The sequence below is a fragment of the Vipera berus genome, assembly GCF_964194415.1.
Source record: "Vipera berus genome assembly, chromosome: 3".
Classification (NCBI taxonomy): Eukaryota; Metazoa; Chordata; class Lepidosauria; order Squamata; family Viperidae; genus Vipera; species Vipera berus.
Genome location: NC_138204.1, coordinates 93,263,867 through 93,280,425, shown reverse-complemented (window position 1 = coordinate 93,280,425; position 16,559 = coordinate 93,263,867). Strand labels below are relative to the sequence as shown.

The 16,559-nt window shown below is 36.1% G+C and overlaps 1 protein-coding gene across 1 annotated transcript in view; it reads left to right on the top strand.

Moving 5' to 3' along the window:
* The window catches only part of VAV3 (vav guanine nucleotide exchange factor 3), a 219,929-nt gene that overhangs the window by 189,514 nt on the left and 13,856 nt on the right, over positions 1–16,559 (top strand). The window contains exons 21-24 of the mRNA XM_081322928.1: positions 6,036–6,101; positions 9,770–9,804; positions 10,776–10,892; positions 12,025–12,112. Coding sequence (XP_081179054.1) covers positions 6,036–6,101; positions 9,770–9,804; positions 10,776–10,892; positions 12,025–12,112 — 306 coding nt within the window. The remainder of the gene's footprint in view (positions 1–6,035; positions 6,102–9,769; positions 9,805–10,775; positions 10,893–12,024; positions 12,113–16,559) is intronic.

Genomic DNA, 16,559 nt, shown 5'->3' with positions numbered 1-16,559 from the left:
AGTAAATAAGCAGCTTGAAGATGATATAATTCTGCTTGAGATGGAGAAATCTGCTTGCATTCTGAGATTCCAAAATGTTAGGAAGGAGCCGGATGAAGATTTAGAAATAAAGATGGTGGAGATGGTGGCAGGGTTGCTGCAGAAGGACAAACAGATGGTGCATAATGGCATTGATGAGTGTTTCCGGGCGTTTACATCATTTACTAAGAGACAGAATCTCCCTAGGGAAGTCCACATAAAATTTAGTAAGAGATCGCTACGAGAGGAGGTATATCAGGGATCGAGAAATCAGGTGATAAAATATGCGGGTAGGCAGGTCACTATTTTGAGACAGGTTCCAAAGAAAGTGCGTGATCGAAGACGGAATTACCAAGCCCTGACAACAAAATTACGCAAATATGGGGTGAGATATAAATGACTTCTCCCAGATGGGCTTTTGGTGACGTGGCAGGGGAAAAGAATACGCCTTGAAACCCCCCAGGAGGCTGATGAATTCCTTGAGAGCGAATTTATAATTTGGGAAAAGGAGAGAGGAAGAGAAGATTTAGAGGAGGCAGATAGTAATGGTCAAGAGAGAGAGTTGGAGGAGAAGGGAGTGGTAGGAGGAGGAGAAGGAAAGGGAGATGAGGAGAGGAACCAACGGGTAGCTAGACAGACTACTAGAGCAAAGAACGTAGATAAGTAAGGATGGGGGAAGAAATATATTTGTTTTCGCTAAATATAAATGGTCTGAATGTACAGGTGAAAAGGAAGCGGGTTTTTAAGAACTTACTGAAATTGCATATGGATGTTATATGTCTCCAGGAAGTTCACATTAAAAAACAACATGAATCAGTTCTGCATTGTCCAGAACTTTATGAGCTATTTGTGGCGCTAGCAGATGAGAAGCAGAGAGGCGTGATTTTTTATGTTAGGAAATACTTGGAACCAAAACTGATTTATAAGGATGAGGAGGGAAGAATTTTAATGTTGGAGGTACGCATAAGTCGATTACAGGTTCTCTTGGTGGGAATATATGCCCCAAATAATGGACAATCTGATTTTTATCAAATGGTGTATCAAAAGCTTATTGATTTACAATATGACCATGTATCCATATTAGGCGATTTTAACGCAATAATTGACAGGGATTTGGACTACAAACTGGGGAACAGCCAAAAGAGAGAAAACAGGAGAATTCTTCCGAAAGTATGTGCAGATATGAGGGACGAGCTGGGTTTTACGGATATTTGGCGAGCCTTCCACCCTCAGACAAATCAATACACCTTCTTTTCTCCCACGCATAGATCATGGTCGAGGCTTGATATTGGTGTGGGTAACTACGGACCTAAAAGCATGTACGGTAGAGATTGAGATAGAGCCTAGCATTTGGGCAGACCATAATCCACTGCTGGTGAGATGGAAAGGTGATAAAATTAGAAGAAATAAGAGGTGGATGTTGAGAACAAGCATCTTGACAGAGATAGAATTCCAACAGATGATAAAGAGAGAAATGGAAACCGTTTTTATGGTCAATGATAATGGTGAAACCTTGATACAGACCTTGTGGGATACGGCTAAAGCGTATATGAGAGGGTTAGCGATCAAATATATAGGTGGAAAGCAAAGACAGAAATTTAAGGAGAGGGAACTGTGGGTAGCAAGGTTGCGGACTGCTGAGAGGAGTTTACAGACCAATTCATTAGATGTTAAAGCCAAGGAAGCAGTAGACGCTAGTAAACATCAACTTCTTTTATTAGACCAAGAGGAGTTATCTCATAAGCTTAAAATGGCCAGACAACACCACTTTGAGCATGCTAATAGGGCGGGCCGGTGGCTCACCTATAAATTAAAGAAGGAAAGGGAAAGTAGACAGATCAATTGCAAGATAAGAGAGGAGTTATACAGGTGGATAATGAACGGAAAAAAATTGCTGAGGAATTTTTCTCACAACTCTATGCAAATGAGCAGATATCTGATGAGAAAATTAAGGAATACTTAGATTGTTCGAACCTCCCCAAATTTCCAGAATCAGCCAGGGATTTGCTAAATAAGGATGTTACGGAAGGAGAGATAGAGATTGCGATCAAGGGACAAAAGACAGGGAAAACCCCTGGCACTGATGGCCTACCAGCAGAGATTTATAAAATCTTCACAGATCTATTTATAAAATATATGAAGGATATCTTTAATATGATGTTGAAGGAGTCTAAAGTTCCTAAGTCATGGTTAGAAGCCTATATTTCTTTGATACCGAAAGAAGGGGCGGACCACACTCTTATACATAACTATAGGCCCATTTCACTTCTTAACTCTGATTACAAAATCTTTGCAGCTGTAATGGCGGCTAGACTTAAGCGATACCTCAATGAATTTATTCATATTGATCAAAATGGTTTTTTACCTGCTAGACAGCTAAAAGACAATGTGCGAATTATAATGGATATTTTGGAGTATTATGAGGCCCATCCTGAAAAGCAGGCGACGCTTCTTTTTTTTGATGCCCAGAAAGCCTTCGACAGGGTTAATTGGAATTATCTCATATTACAATTGAAATATATGGAGGCTGGCGATTATTTCTTGAATGTAATTCAGGCCATCTACAGTCAACAGAAAGCTAAGATTTTGGTTAATGGAGAAGAGTCGGATGAAGTGACGATAGCGAAAGGCACGAGACAAGGTTGCCCACTTTCTCCATTGTTGTTTATATTCACTCTAGAACTTCTGCTTAGGTCAATAAGAGAGGATTTGGGTATAAGAGGGCTGAAGGTTAGAGAGCAAGAATATAAAGTTCAGGCGTTTGCAGACGACCTAGTCTTTGTCTTAGAAGAGCCATTAACTTCTGGCTGCCGACTTATTAATAGGATACAGAAATTTGGTGAAGTAGCTGGATTACGAATAAAGAAAAAACGAATATTATAGTTAAAAACATGACAGGAATACAGAGATTAGAACTACAAAATACTTTGGGCTTCCAGATAGTTCATAAAATTAAATATTTGGGTATATGGCTGTCCGATAGATGTTCCTCAATAAAGGTGGATAATCATTTAAAATTGGTCGGACAATTGGAGAAAGACTTAGAGAAATGGGGTAAGCTACAACTTTCGCTAATGGGTCGGATAGCTTTGATCAAAACCCAGGTCTTGCCTAGATTGGTATTCCTTTTTCAGACGGCCCTGGTTAGATTAGATAAAACTTTTTTTAGGAATTTGGATAGGAGTACCAGTAGATTTATTTGGCAGGGCAAGAAACCCTGAATTAGATTAAAAATGATGCAGAAACCGAAAGAACAAGGTGGATTCAGGGTTCCAAATTGGCAAAACTATTATAATTTGGCGATCCTGGTATGGATTCGTGAATGGGTCACACTGGCACGTAAACGTTTGTTGGTAATTGAAGGCCACGATCTCCAGCAGGGGTGGCATGCCCACCTATGGTGGGAAAGAGGTAGACCCCCAGAATACTTTACTAAACATTATTTACGTGGAGTTTTGATTGAGATCTGGGCCGGAATTAGGAAAATATATTATAATAAAGTGCCACCTTGGACCTCACCCCTGGAAGCTGTGATCTATCCGACATTATACAATTTTGAGAAAAAGTTGACTTATAAAGAGTTATTAGATCTAAATGGGAACTTAAAAACAAAGTTATCACTTCAGGAACAGGGGTTAAATTTAGATTGGTGGACCTATCTGCAAATTAATAGTAAATACACGAAGGACAGGCGGAGGCCTGGAATTTGTCGAGAGCTCCATACCCTGGATAGGATTTTGTTGGGAGTGGATGATAAGATCTTATCTAAGTGTTAGAATTTTTTTATGGCTATGGAAGTAGCTGAGGAGGGCGGGAAGGCCTTGATCCATGCCTGGGTGAGAGATTTAGGTTGCTCAATAGATATTGAGAGGTGAAGCGAAATTTGGGTTAGGAACATTAAGTTAACATGGTCAATAGCATACAAAGAAAATATATATAAAATGGCATATCGTTGGCATTTACCACCGGCCAGGCTTGCCAAAATGTTTCCGGGAACATCCCCAACTTGTTGGAAATGTGGTGTCAAAGAAGGCACATATTTCCACCAATGGTGGACCTGTCGAGAGGCTATGAACTTCTGGAAGAATATTCAGAAATGGCTAAGTGAGATGTTGGGATACCATATACAATTGTGTCCTGAGGTATTTTTATTGGGGATAAGACCACGAAATATAAACAGAACTGCGTGGTACCTGTTGTTACATATAACCACTGCTGCAAGATTGGCGTGGGCCCAATATTGGAAGATGGATGTTAGCCCACCCGACCAAATAGTAATTCAGAAAATAATGAACTGTGCGGAATCAGATCGGCTCACTATGATGTTAAGGGGACGAGGGGACACAGATTATTATTTGTCTTGGAGTCAATGGTACAATTGGATGTCAAAAAGAGCTATTAGTTGAACTTTATTACTTGTTATATGCAATAATTTTTCCTTTCTTGGTGATTGCTTTCTTATATGTAACGGGACAACCTTATTTCCTCCTCGCAATGTGATGTAAACCACTATTGACTTAATGTTTGCTTGATACACAAATAAACAAAAATTTAAAAAAAGAAAGACACACTGAGTTTCTTCCAAGCAGTTTCCTTTATTGTTTCTCATTTGTGGACAGTAATCTTACCAAACTAAAGCAAATTACTTGCATCATCAAAGATATACTCTGAGAACTTTTAGGGAGGAGCTATCTTGATTCTCTTCCTCCCAAACCAAACTAAACCTTGCTGTCTCTTTGTCCTCCCTCCCTCCTGAGAATCCAGACTACATTCCACCATAGCCCAGAGACAAAATGGAATCCAGTGTACTATTCTTTGCTGAGAAATAATGCAGCCTATCAGAGTACTGAACCAATGGAAGCTTCTGGAATAGTAGAATACAAAGAGCACCGTGTAGTAGTCCATCTGGACTACTATCTGGACTGCGTATACCATGATTTTGAGCTCATTTTATTTCAGGAAGATATGCAATTGACATATTACCATAACTGATAAGACAGGCTCCTGACTATTGCCTCAATGGAAAACCTGAGAGAGATACTATCTTTTGCTTCAAGGAGCAACTTTTCTTAAGCAACATCTAAACTTTGCTTGAGAGACAGGAATGCATCCTCTAAAAATGTGCTTCCTATTTCAAGATTTCTAGGCAATCAATCCAGTATAAAAAGCCACTGAGAAGATATGAAGAATTAACAGAGTTGTACTCTTTTGCTTCATCTCCAAAGAGTGATAATTTCAACCCTATAGTTTTATTTATAAGCCAGCTTGGAAGGAAGGAAGAAAAGAAGTCTTGTAATGAAAAAACATCACTGGTTTAATTTCTTTATGCAATTTCAGAAGTTTACTTTTTTAAGTAAGTTACATTTAATTATCTCCCTGCTGAAAGTAAAAATCAAGAGAACTAATGATGAAATTTATCACTCCAAGTAATCTATCTGCATCCTCTGGCATCACATTCTGAAATTGATCCAGTCACTAATGATACAAGAGAAGCCAATGCAATCATTGTTACAAATGGGCTGTTAATCTTTGAAAGTCCAAGACATCTGGGAACATAACAGGTTTGCAGTATCTTTCCTTGTTCAACGATCTTCTAAGCTTAATGATACTGTTTGTAGGATCTCCATATCAGCAATGCTTCTTCCACTGGGACTTCAAGTGGGTGACCATGTCTATTGTTAGAAGGATCAAGGAGTAGAAAGCTACAAGTGGACACCTACTCAGATGACATGGATTGGACATAAAGTGATTTACTTATCTCTAACCAGAAATAATTCAAAAATAGATAGACCCAAAGTAGATGTCAAATCAATGTAAATTTTATAATTTTATCCCTACACTATGAAAGCCTCAACCATCAGAGTTTCTGTATTTGCTATTAGTCATTCTAATCTAAGCAGGTATTGAACATGAATGAATTATTTAGCAACATTTGGCAATCATAACGTGCAAGCTTATATTGCTCTGAATATAGATGGCATTTGTATATATTTATTTTTTCTGTTGTCTCTCTGTAGGGTAGAAATTTAATGACCCAGGAGCTTGGTTTCTTTCCAAGTGATGCAGTAAAACCTTGCCCATGTGTAAGTAGCACTATATAATTATGTTTGCCAGAATGACTGCTCTTACAAAAAAGGTCTGCAGCTAATTTGCCTGCTTCTTACTAAGTTTTTTTTTAAAATTAATTTTTCATGATGCAATAACATGTGCTATGTGTATAGTGGTGGTGATGGTGAGGTTGCATGCGGGCTTAATTTTATTTAAAAAGACAATTTTATGTTGTGGGTTACTAGATTTCAAAGTAGAAGTTTGAAGGAAATCAGCTTAAAAATCGGTCTAACTGATGAAAAACTAACTAGCAAAACTGTTCAATTTTCAAACACAGACACACACACCCAGTTTGGTGTAGTGGCATTGGGTGTTCTAGTCCTACCTTAGGCACAAAACTAGTTGTGTGACTTTGGACCAGTCATTTTCTCTCAGGCCTAGGAAGAAGGCCATGGTAAACTACTACTGAAAATCTTATCAAGAAAAATACAACAACTTGTCCAGGCAATCTTCAAGAATTGAACATACTTGAATGGAAGAATACATACAGACACACTTGAATGGAAGAACACACACACACACACACACACACACACACACACACACACACACACACACAGAGAGAGAGAGAGAGAGAGAGAGAGAGTCTTATCAACCACTCATTCAGCAACTGTATGAAATTGTGAAGGTGTCGAATGCATGGTACTTACAGCTGGTCCATAAAGTTCCAGTTGTAACAACGATCCCACAATCGTTGGCTAAATTAACTCTACTGGTGACAGTAGAGCTGGTACGAATGCAACACTAGCTGTTTTCCAATCTTGTACCATCCTATCTTGTCACATCCAGTGGTGACCATATTTCTCCACCCTTCTCCTGCGACTTTCACAGGGGTATCAAACATATGACTCCACCCCTTCCTGTGTTTCTGTCACTTATTACTGTGGTGCATCTCAGATGGAATTTTTCTTTCAGACTGGAATCAAGTCTCCTTATGTACATCTATATCTTCCTTTCTTCCATTCAGTCTCTTATTCCTTGATTGCCTCCAGGCTTTCCAACTCACTGCAATGTCTCTGTCATCCTTCTTTAGACATCATTTTCATAGTTACCCCTACCAATCTTTTCTTCCTAATGTTCTCCCTTTATTTATCACAAACAATTCACTATTCACATAGTACAATCCTGCTGCAGCATACAGTAAGTAAAACTTAATACTTGCTAAATTAATTAACTCCATATTTAATTTAGGAATAATTATATATTGATGTACAGAGATATTATATATAAACTAGTGACATTATTCTACTTTTGCAAGGGAGAGGTTTAGTTGTAAAACTTGCACGAATTCAAGTATGAATAAACATCAGTTCCTACTATATTAGAAGCATGGTGTTGCTAAAAAGATAAATTGATGTTTTACCACTGTTCCCTTACAAATGGAAAGCATCACCATTCCATTTTGACAAATAATAACAGTTGGAAGATTCTGAAGCATCCATCAAATCTTCAAGGCACCATCACTTTTACTATTATTATTATTATTATGTAACAATGCTTATATCTAATCCATAGAGAAGTGCTCAGAAGCAGCATAAAATACATACATCAAAAGAAACAAACAATAAATATTAAATGAAAAATGGATGAGAGCCTAGTATATCTACAGCATGGTGCATTCTGAGATAATATTGATAGCCGTTTTTCTGTCGGTGGTTTGAAATATGTGGCAGCAAGACATTTTCATATTGTATGAAAGTGGCTCATATTTACTAGCTTTCATTCTGTTTTTTTATTGTTGTTAATAAACGTTTGAAGTCTGTTATCATTCATTTTCACACAAGGCTTTTGTTGGAATACGAATCCTGAGTTAAAAATGATTTTATGTGTTATAGTTTAGCAGCTAGTGTTGTGGTCTGATCAAAAAAAAATATTTATTTTTTTGCATTTTTCAACTGCCCAGCTCTCTCTTTATAGATTTTATACTATATCTTCCACAATCCTTAACAAGGGAATGAATAAAATCAATTGGGATTATGAGTTGTACCCATAATAAGTTGTGCCTGATGGGGCCTGTGGAGTGGAGGGCAGTTGGCAGGAGAGAGGGTAATCATGAAGGATGGAAGTGAAGACTCTTCAGTTCAAGCACTTGTCATTCTACCCCATCTTATTCTGTTCTATTCCCAAGAAGAGTTGATTTTTATCCGCACTGATTATATACTTCTGTGTAGGTTTTGCAGTTGTTGGATAACTTACTTACAGGTTAAGGATGTGCAAAGTGTTTTGAATTTGAAACACCTCATTTTGAGTGCAAAAAACTGTCTTTCAAGTGTGAATTGGATTACTCTTAAGTATTTGGAGAAGTAAGTCCTTGACTTATGACCACAACTGAGCCCAAAATTTATCTTGCTAAGTGAGACATTGTTAAGTGAGTTTTGCTCTATTTTATGACCTTTTGTGCCACAGTTATTAAGTGAGTCACTGCAGCAGTTAAGTTAGTAACACACTTGTCATCCCAAAGATGCTTTTTTCACGAAGCAACTGGATTTTCTTGTTTTTGTTTGAAGACGTTTCGCTTCTCATCCAAGAAGCATCTTTGGGACAACTATGACCAGGGTGACCGAGAATCTCCACAGACATTTAACACCGTTGTCTTGTGAATTGACTTTGCTTGTTAGAAGGTCACAAAAGGTGATCACTTGACCCCAGGACACTGCAACCGCCATAAATATGAACATCCAAATTTTGATCACATGACCATGGGGATGCTACAGTGGTCATAAGTGAAAAATGGTGATAAGTCATTCTTTTCAGTGCCTTTATAACTTTAAATGGTCATTAAATGAATGGTTGTAAGTTGAGGGCAACCTGTATCTGATAGAGTTATCATTAAATAGTTCTTGTTTCCAAGTTCTAGTGAATTGGGAAAGATAAAATTTTGGTCAAACAGTCATTTTAGTTTGGGTATCTGATCAGGAAAACAATTTTTTGGGGGAAAAATAGTCACATTTAACTATCAATACTGCATAGAAGGTGACTACAATAAAACAATGTATCAAGTTATATAACAACACAAGTAAAATTGTAAGTTTTGTAACTTGAAGCAGATCGTACTTTTGTAGTTCATCTCTTTGAAATGTAAAATCTAGTTGATGAACATCTTATACACGTACATATTTAGATTGAGAATCGGCCTCACAAAAGGTACATGACTGCTTTTGAAAACAGCAGCCATATTTTACTTGCGTTCTTGTTCTCTGGAGATGTGGAAAACATATTTTTGATTATTCCTACTTTGCTTGATTCTGTCTGTTCCAATGTAAAAATCAGTATTAAATTTGCAATAAAATTTTGCTCTTTTGCTTGGATGCCTAATTTACTTTGGTACAAATTCCAATAAATGGTGAATTTAATTACCTCTATCTAGGTAAGAAAACTTTTGTAATAAAGCTTTATATTAACTGATATAGCTAGGGTTGTATCATGTCATCTAAACATATTTTTAAAAACTTGATTGTATAAACTGAAATCTTGAGCAACAGTGCCACAAACAATGCAGAGTAACCAATTTAATCATTTTCTGAAAATAGGTAAAATTCATTGAGATGTACATATTTAATGGTAATTTATTTTATTGATTTTTTTGCAATTTGTTTCATTACATTTAATTGTATTTTGTTTTAATATGTTTATCTTATTTTAGGTTCCTAAGCCAGTAGACTATTCTTCTCAGCCATGGTAGGTAGCTATAAATTGTTACATTTTTATTTTAGGCAGAGCTGGTAATTCAAATAAATAGCTTGAGAGAAAAATGATATTAATAGAAATCTAATTTGTTGTGGTTTAACCTTTCTGATCTTCTATGGAATGCATCTTGTTGTAATATAAGCAAAAATAATTGAGTATATATAGTGCATAACTGTATTTTTGCATGGATAAATAAATCTGACTTGCAACCAATTTTGTATCTCTGGAAAATGATATAATAAGCTATGGCTACTCTTTCAGAGCCTACCAACTTTGCATTTGAATGAGTTTTCACCCAGTCATGATCTCTATCATCCCAAATTTAAGTCCAGAAAGTCCAGCCACTCCCTTATCCTGCCGAATTGTCCTTTCATAGAGATGTCCTTGATACCAGTTTCCAACTGAGGAGAGCAAGAAACGAACTATTCCATTGGACCCATACATACAATTTACTTTATTTTCCTAGGAAATTTGTTTCTAGATGTCCCCTTGAATTACCTGATTTTTTGAGAACTTCAATATGGTTGACCATGGTGAGGAGAATACTGCAATATAACATTTCAATTGTACATATATCAGAGTACCATTCTAATCATGGAAACAAAGTACCAGTGTCTTAAAACTGGCAAAAAAGAAGAAGGTTTCCATGCACAGATGACCTTCTGTGGCTCTCACAGAATTTCTATATTTTGCAATTGGTTGGATGTATCTGCAGTTCAAGACATGTAGTTAGTGATGCTTGACTGTATTACTGAGAATGTCATAGCCAGCAGAATGGGAGATACTGTAGATACTTTTTTTTTAACTTATGAGATACCCATTCTGTTGTGGGCATATCTGCCCATGATTGTTGCATATGATTCTTGCGACCAGATTTGGCCTAATCGAAATATTATGTTTGAGTTTGGAGCAGCAAAATAAAATACTGAAAATATAGTAAAATAAACTTCACTTTATTTCAGGTACGCCGGAAAAATGGAAAGATTACAAGCAGAAGCAGAACTTATTAACCGGATAAACAGCACTTACTTAGTGCGGTACAGGACTAAAGAATCAGGAGAATATGCCATTAGCATTAAGTAAGCAAATTACATGTTTCTTTACATCGGTCATGCAATTGATAGGCCAATATTCAATATGGATTTTTTTTTTGATAAGGATACTCTAGTTACATTCATTGATTAAAAAATGTTATGAAAACCTTGATGGGTTTGAAAAGTAGTTTTGGCTTGCCTGCCCTGCTGAACTTTGAAATTAGTGTCCCTAACCACTATTATTTTGTTATTATGAAGTTGTTGCTGCTGTACCTCCCCTTCAACAAAGGGGAGCTATATGGAGCACATGAAGTTTTCTTGGTAGCATTTTCAGAAGTGGTTTGCCTTTGTCTGCTTCTTTCTAGGGCTATGAGAAAGCAATTGTGCCATAGTCACCGAAATGGATTCTGTGCCTGTGTTTCTGTGCAGGACTAGAATATGCTTTTTTAACCCAATGCCTTAACAAACTGACTCTCTGGAATCTAACAATTATGCTTAAGGAAGAGCAAAGTCAGAAAAGTTCTTACACCCAACCTTTCAATCCCAGTGTTTGTGGGGTTAGGGTGTAGGGATTAGGGAGTTCTAATCCAGCAATCAGTCATGGCACTTTGAGCAAAGACAGCCTTGCCTTGCATGGAGTCAACTTTGTTCTCTTATTTTAGGATCCAATTTTATTACCTTCTGCAAGCAAACTCTTCTGTTGGGTGGGCGTAGTAACGGTTCTGTGACTTGGAACACAAACGATTTTATGATAGCCAGTAAAGAGTGATTTAAATGTCTATTTGCATTTTAACTAGAAATTTTTCAGAATTGATCAAGCTATCAACTGAAGCCAAACAGAATTTTTCCCTTGAATCAAATGGGAACAAGGATATCACACCAAAGGAATAATAATTTTTTGAAAAGCTGTTGGTATCTTTTGAATGCAATCAGCTTGGTGGGATCCAATAATTAGATATTGCTGGGAGGCTTTGTCTTAAATCTGAATTTAGGCGGGTATGTTAAAATGAACCCCAATAAATGTCTTTTGTTAATTAGGTGTCAGCAGTGTATTGGCATGGATATGTGTTTTGTCTTAAGAATTTATTCATGGAGAGTTTGGGCATGCTGTCAAGTAATTATTGATTTTTCCAGATTGAAAACACATTTATATTCATAAGTTATTCATTGCCCATAGGTACAATAATGAAGTGAAGCACATCAAGATATTCACAAGAGAAAGCTTTTTTCACATTGCAGAAAATAGGAAATTTAGAAGTTTAATGGTAAGTATAAGTTTTTATTTTGTTTTCCTGTTTCCAAAAATACCTTAATTGGACATAATCTTACTAAATGTTTAATGTTGACATATCTAGCTTTATGTTACTACTGTTTAGCTTGATCGATTTGTCAAAAAAGAAAAAAGAAAGAAAGAAAATGCAAATAAAACTAAATTGGTGTATAGTTCTTATTGTTATTCATGGCAAATGCTTTGAAGGTACAGTAGATGCCTTCAGTGAACTGATTAGTTTTTAACACATATTAACAACAGTTGCACTCACTGTCATTGGAAATAGGTGATTAATAAATGAATCTATCTCCCAACACCTGTAAAGCTGTCAAAAACAACAACAACAACAACAACTCTGGGCAGCCATACATATGAAAAAAGACAATGTTTATTATTGTTTGAAAGTATAAAGGATCATGACTTAACATGTATTAAACAGATTCCAGTTCATTTGGCTTATTTATATTAAAATTGTAAGAGGGAACATTCTGATAGAGATACTGTATAATTTGCTTGTAGTTTTACAGTAATGAAGATGTGATAACTTCCATGCTAAGAAGGAAATACATATTATTCCCACTTTATTTTTCTTTACTAATATTTGAAATGGAAATTCAGGAACAGGAAGTGCGAATCCTGAATGCTTTTGGTTTACTGGAAGATTAGCAATAACCTTTTGAAGTAGCCCTAAGCCAGAACGATCATTCAAGAATGGTCTAATTATGGAATGCTTATATTTCATAAATAATATTTTTATGTCAATTGGTTTAGGCTCAACTTGGCCTACCCAATTGATTATAGCTTCAGAGACTTACACATGACCAATTAGCATGACTATATTGAATGAATTGGTGATGAATAGCAGTTTGTACTAATATCTTATATTTTCACTTTGGAAAGAAATCGCTGTGGTTTGAAAGAGCAGAATAAAGGAAATACTTTTGCTTTGATCTTTTTTGCATATTTCTTAATCTCAGTATGGTTTTCTTTAGATCAGGGGTGCCAAACTGCCGGCCCGTGGGCCAGATGCATCACGAGGAAACCACGCCCACTCCATTGCCAGCAATGGGGAAAAAGTTCTGATACTTTGTGTGACATCATGTGATGTCGCGGGTTATACATGTCTGCTTTAGATAATTATAATTTGGAGTTGGTGGGGAGGAACAAATGGACCAGAAACATGCTCTTCTTAAAGAATTTCAGGGATTTGGTGAAATATATGACTTGCATTATTTCTAGATCCTTTATCTATAGTGTTGGTATTCCCGTATTGTTATTTATATGATAATTTATTCTGAGTTAATTTTATTGTAGTAAGATCTATTGATTCCAAATGAATTAGAATGTTAGAAGAGTAAGAGTTTGCATTTGTACAGTTATTTGTAAAATAATCCATTGTTTTAAAAGTACAAGACTTGCATTATTGTTGTAGAAAGACTAAGCAAATGCTAAATATGTTTTACAATCTGATCTGTACATGCTTACTCTGAAAAAGTCTTGCTATAGATCAATGGAACTTACTGTATTTCCGAATATATACAAAATGTAAAGGGCCATTTTAGAATCTTAAGTGAAGAATGTTTAAAATAAGCCCAGAATGCAACTTTTCTAAGTCCTGTGGATAGGTTACTGTTTTGAGTAAACATAAACTTTTTACATATTTCTATTTATTTATTCATTCATTTAATTGATTTGTCCACTATCTAACTTTCACTGATTTTAATTTTTACTAAATCAGAAAAAAAGAATCCTAAACACACAGACTTGCAATATCAGACACAGCCATCTGAAGGCTGAGGAACAGATTATCTGGTTCCACCAAAAAATGAGTCCTTCCCCAGATACAAAAACTGCTGTTTGAAAATTGCCACGATATTTATATCAATCTATTTTATTACATTTTTATCATGCCTTCTTCTGAGATGATTGATTTTATTTTCTTCCTTTATAACAATCCTGCAGGCTAGGATAGGCAAGAGATGTTGATTCCTTTTAGTAAGCTTCATAGTTGAGGAAAAACCTCAGCTAGTATTTTGCAGGCTTTAAGTTTTATACTGAGGCACTGAGTCAAATACTTTGAAAAGGTAATTTAGGATTATGATTATTTTGGAGTTCCAGTAAATTATAATAAACCCATCTGTTTCAGAGAGAAGACATCTGGACCAAATTTTCTTTTGTGTGCTGAAGCCTTGAGCCATGTGCTTATTCAGCTAACATGTTGGATTCTCTGTGCATGTTCTGATATAGATATAACTCTTGAAAGTACATTGTATATTGTTTTTAAAAGCTTCACAGTCTTGATACTCATGCCATCTGATAAAATACAAAGAATGTTTTCTCACAGACCATTGACTTGGCAAACCACAGCTACTGTTTACTAGGACCATGCCAGGGGCATGCCATTATCTGATAGCTGTGTAGCTACAGTCTTTTAGGTAAAGATTTCTGCTATTTAGGCTTCCGGTTTGCGCGTGCAGCGCTTTTGGACGTGCAGAGAGAGCTCCCTCCCTGCTGTCCAATCTTTCTTCATTGGAGGACCCTGAAAAGAGTAAAAAGTCACCCTGGAGGGGTGACCACTGCAAGGAGGCCCTCCTGTGATCGTGGAAGGGCAGCAGCCCTCCACTTGAATCCGGAGCAGCTCATTTTGGCCCGAAGAAGAGACCGGCCATCAACATGGCCGATCTTTAAGCCGTTCCCTGCCGAAAGCCAAAGCACCATCTAGCACAATGAAACAATCTGGAGGACTTGGGTGATACCTTTCCTTTCTTATTCCCCTAACTGCCTGCCTGTGGGACTTTTCTGGAAATTTTCTTTCCCCCCCCCTTTTTCAAAAAAACAGCTTTTGTATACTTGGGGGAACAACATTTCAAGCCTTAAAGCGAAGGAAAAAAACACACCATCTGATCAAGCAAAGAAACTAAGCAATCTTATTTCTACCTATTAAAAAGCTTATATTTTTGTGGGGATCTACTACCCTATTTTCTGTTTAAGATGTGAACTAAGGAAAAAAAGAATGGACTAATTATATAAAAGCTTTATATTAATTTAAAAAAAAAAAGAATTTTACAACCTATTCTATATGCTACTGATGACATCCTGTGGCTAAACCTGGAATTGCAAGTAAATCTTTTGCTTATTCTGACAGCTGACTGAATAACAAAGTTGTCCTTGATATTATCTTCAAAGACAAGTGTGGGAACACCTGGCACTGAAAACAACTTTTAAGAGCATTGGAGATGGGAAATTACAGACTCCTATTAAAATAGCCTCCATGGAAGACTTAGCTGTAAACACTAACGAAATGGATAACTATATCCCACCACTTAATTACAAATTGATTTTGGACACAATCTTGGCTATAACTGAGCAAATTAAAGCCAAATTGCATGATAAACCTGACAAGTTAAAGCCACCAGACCAAACTTTGATCTTAAATGATGAACTGACAACCCAAAAACAAATAGAAGAACTGGAAATTAACACTGAAATAGGAGACTTCAAAGAGCAACAAAGGCAGCCTACAGAGAACTTTGAAGTCCAAACTCCAACTTTAACTACAAAACTTGCAGTTCAAAAAACAACAACACCCGAAGAAAGCAACATTAAGAGCAAAGATATCAAAGGCCTTCAAATACAGTATGTTGAGGATTCAGCTAATCAAACGATAACAACATTAGCTACTACGTTCTACCTAACCCAGATGGAAATGGAACAAGTACAGCAAACATAAAAAACCGAGCTATTTAAGCAATATTTTAATGATTATAAAGGGGACACCAGCTTGGCAAAACTGTCATTCGGATGGTCTCTGTGGATTCAAATAAGAGGTGGAGGAAGAAAGGGAGACACATTTAAGAATTTAAAGACACTAAGATGGAAGCATGATTGGCACAAAAGGAAGGCGAGAGTTAGATTTAAAGATATAGACTTGTCTTTTTGGGGTTTTTGTAAGGACAGAACGTAAAAAAAACTTTTTTGATGGACTAAGGGGAATCTTAAAAAAATAAATAAACTGATTTCATATTTAGGTTTTAGATTTTTAAAGGAAAACAAAATTAAGCTTTTAGAATACTATAGAATTTAGAATTTTATAATATAAGATAGTATTTTAATAAGTGTTGAAAGGTTAAGACAAATTTTTTTTTTCTAACAATTGGTGATTTAAGATGAAAACTTGAATTTACTGTTAAATCATAAGAACGATTTGTAATGAACAATGTAAGTTTTGTAGACAAGAGAATTATTCTTTACTGAAATAGGGAATTGTAGATTACCCCAAAAGTAAGCTTTCTTCTGTATATTATAGGCCACTTGAGAGTATTTTATTGCAATTAGGTAAAACTTAAAAACAGGATTTTGCTATCTATTAGTCTAATTACATTGAAAACTTTTTTAATTGATTAGGTCATATCTAGAAATGTACTAACTTGATTACTTTGACT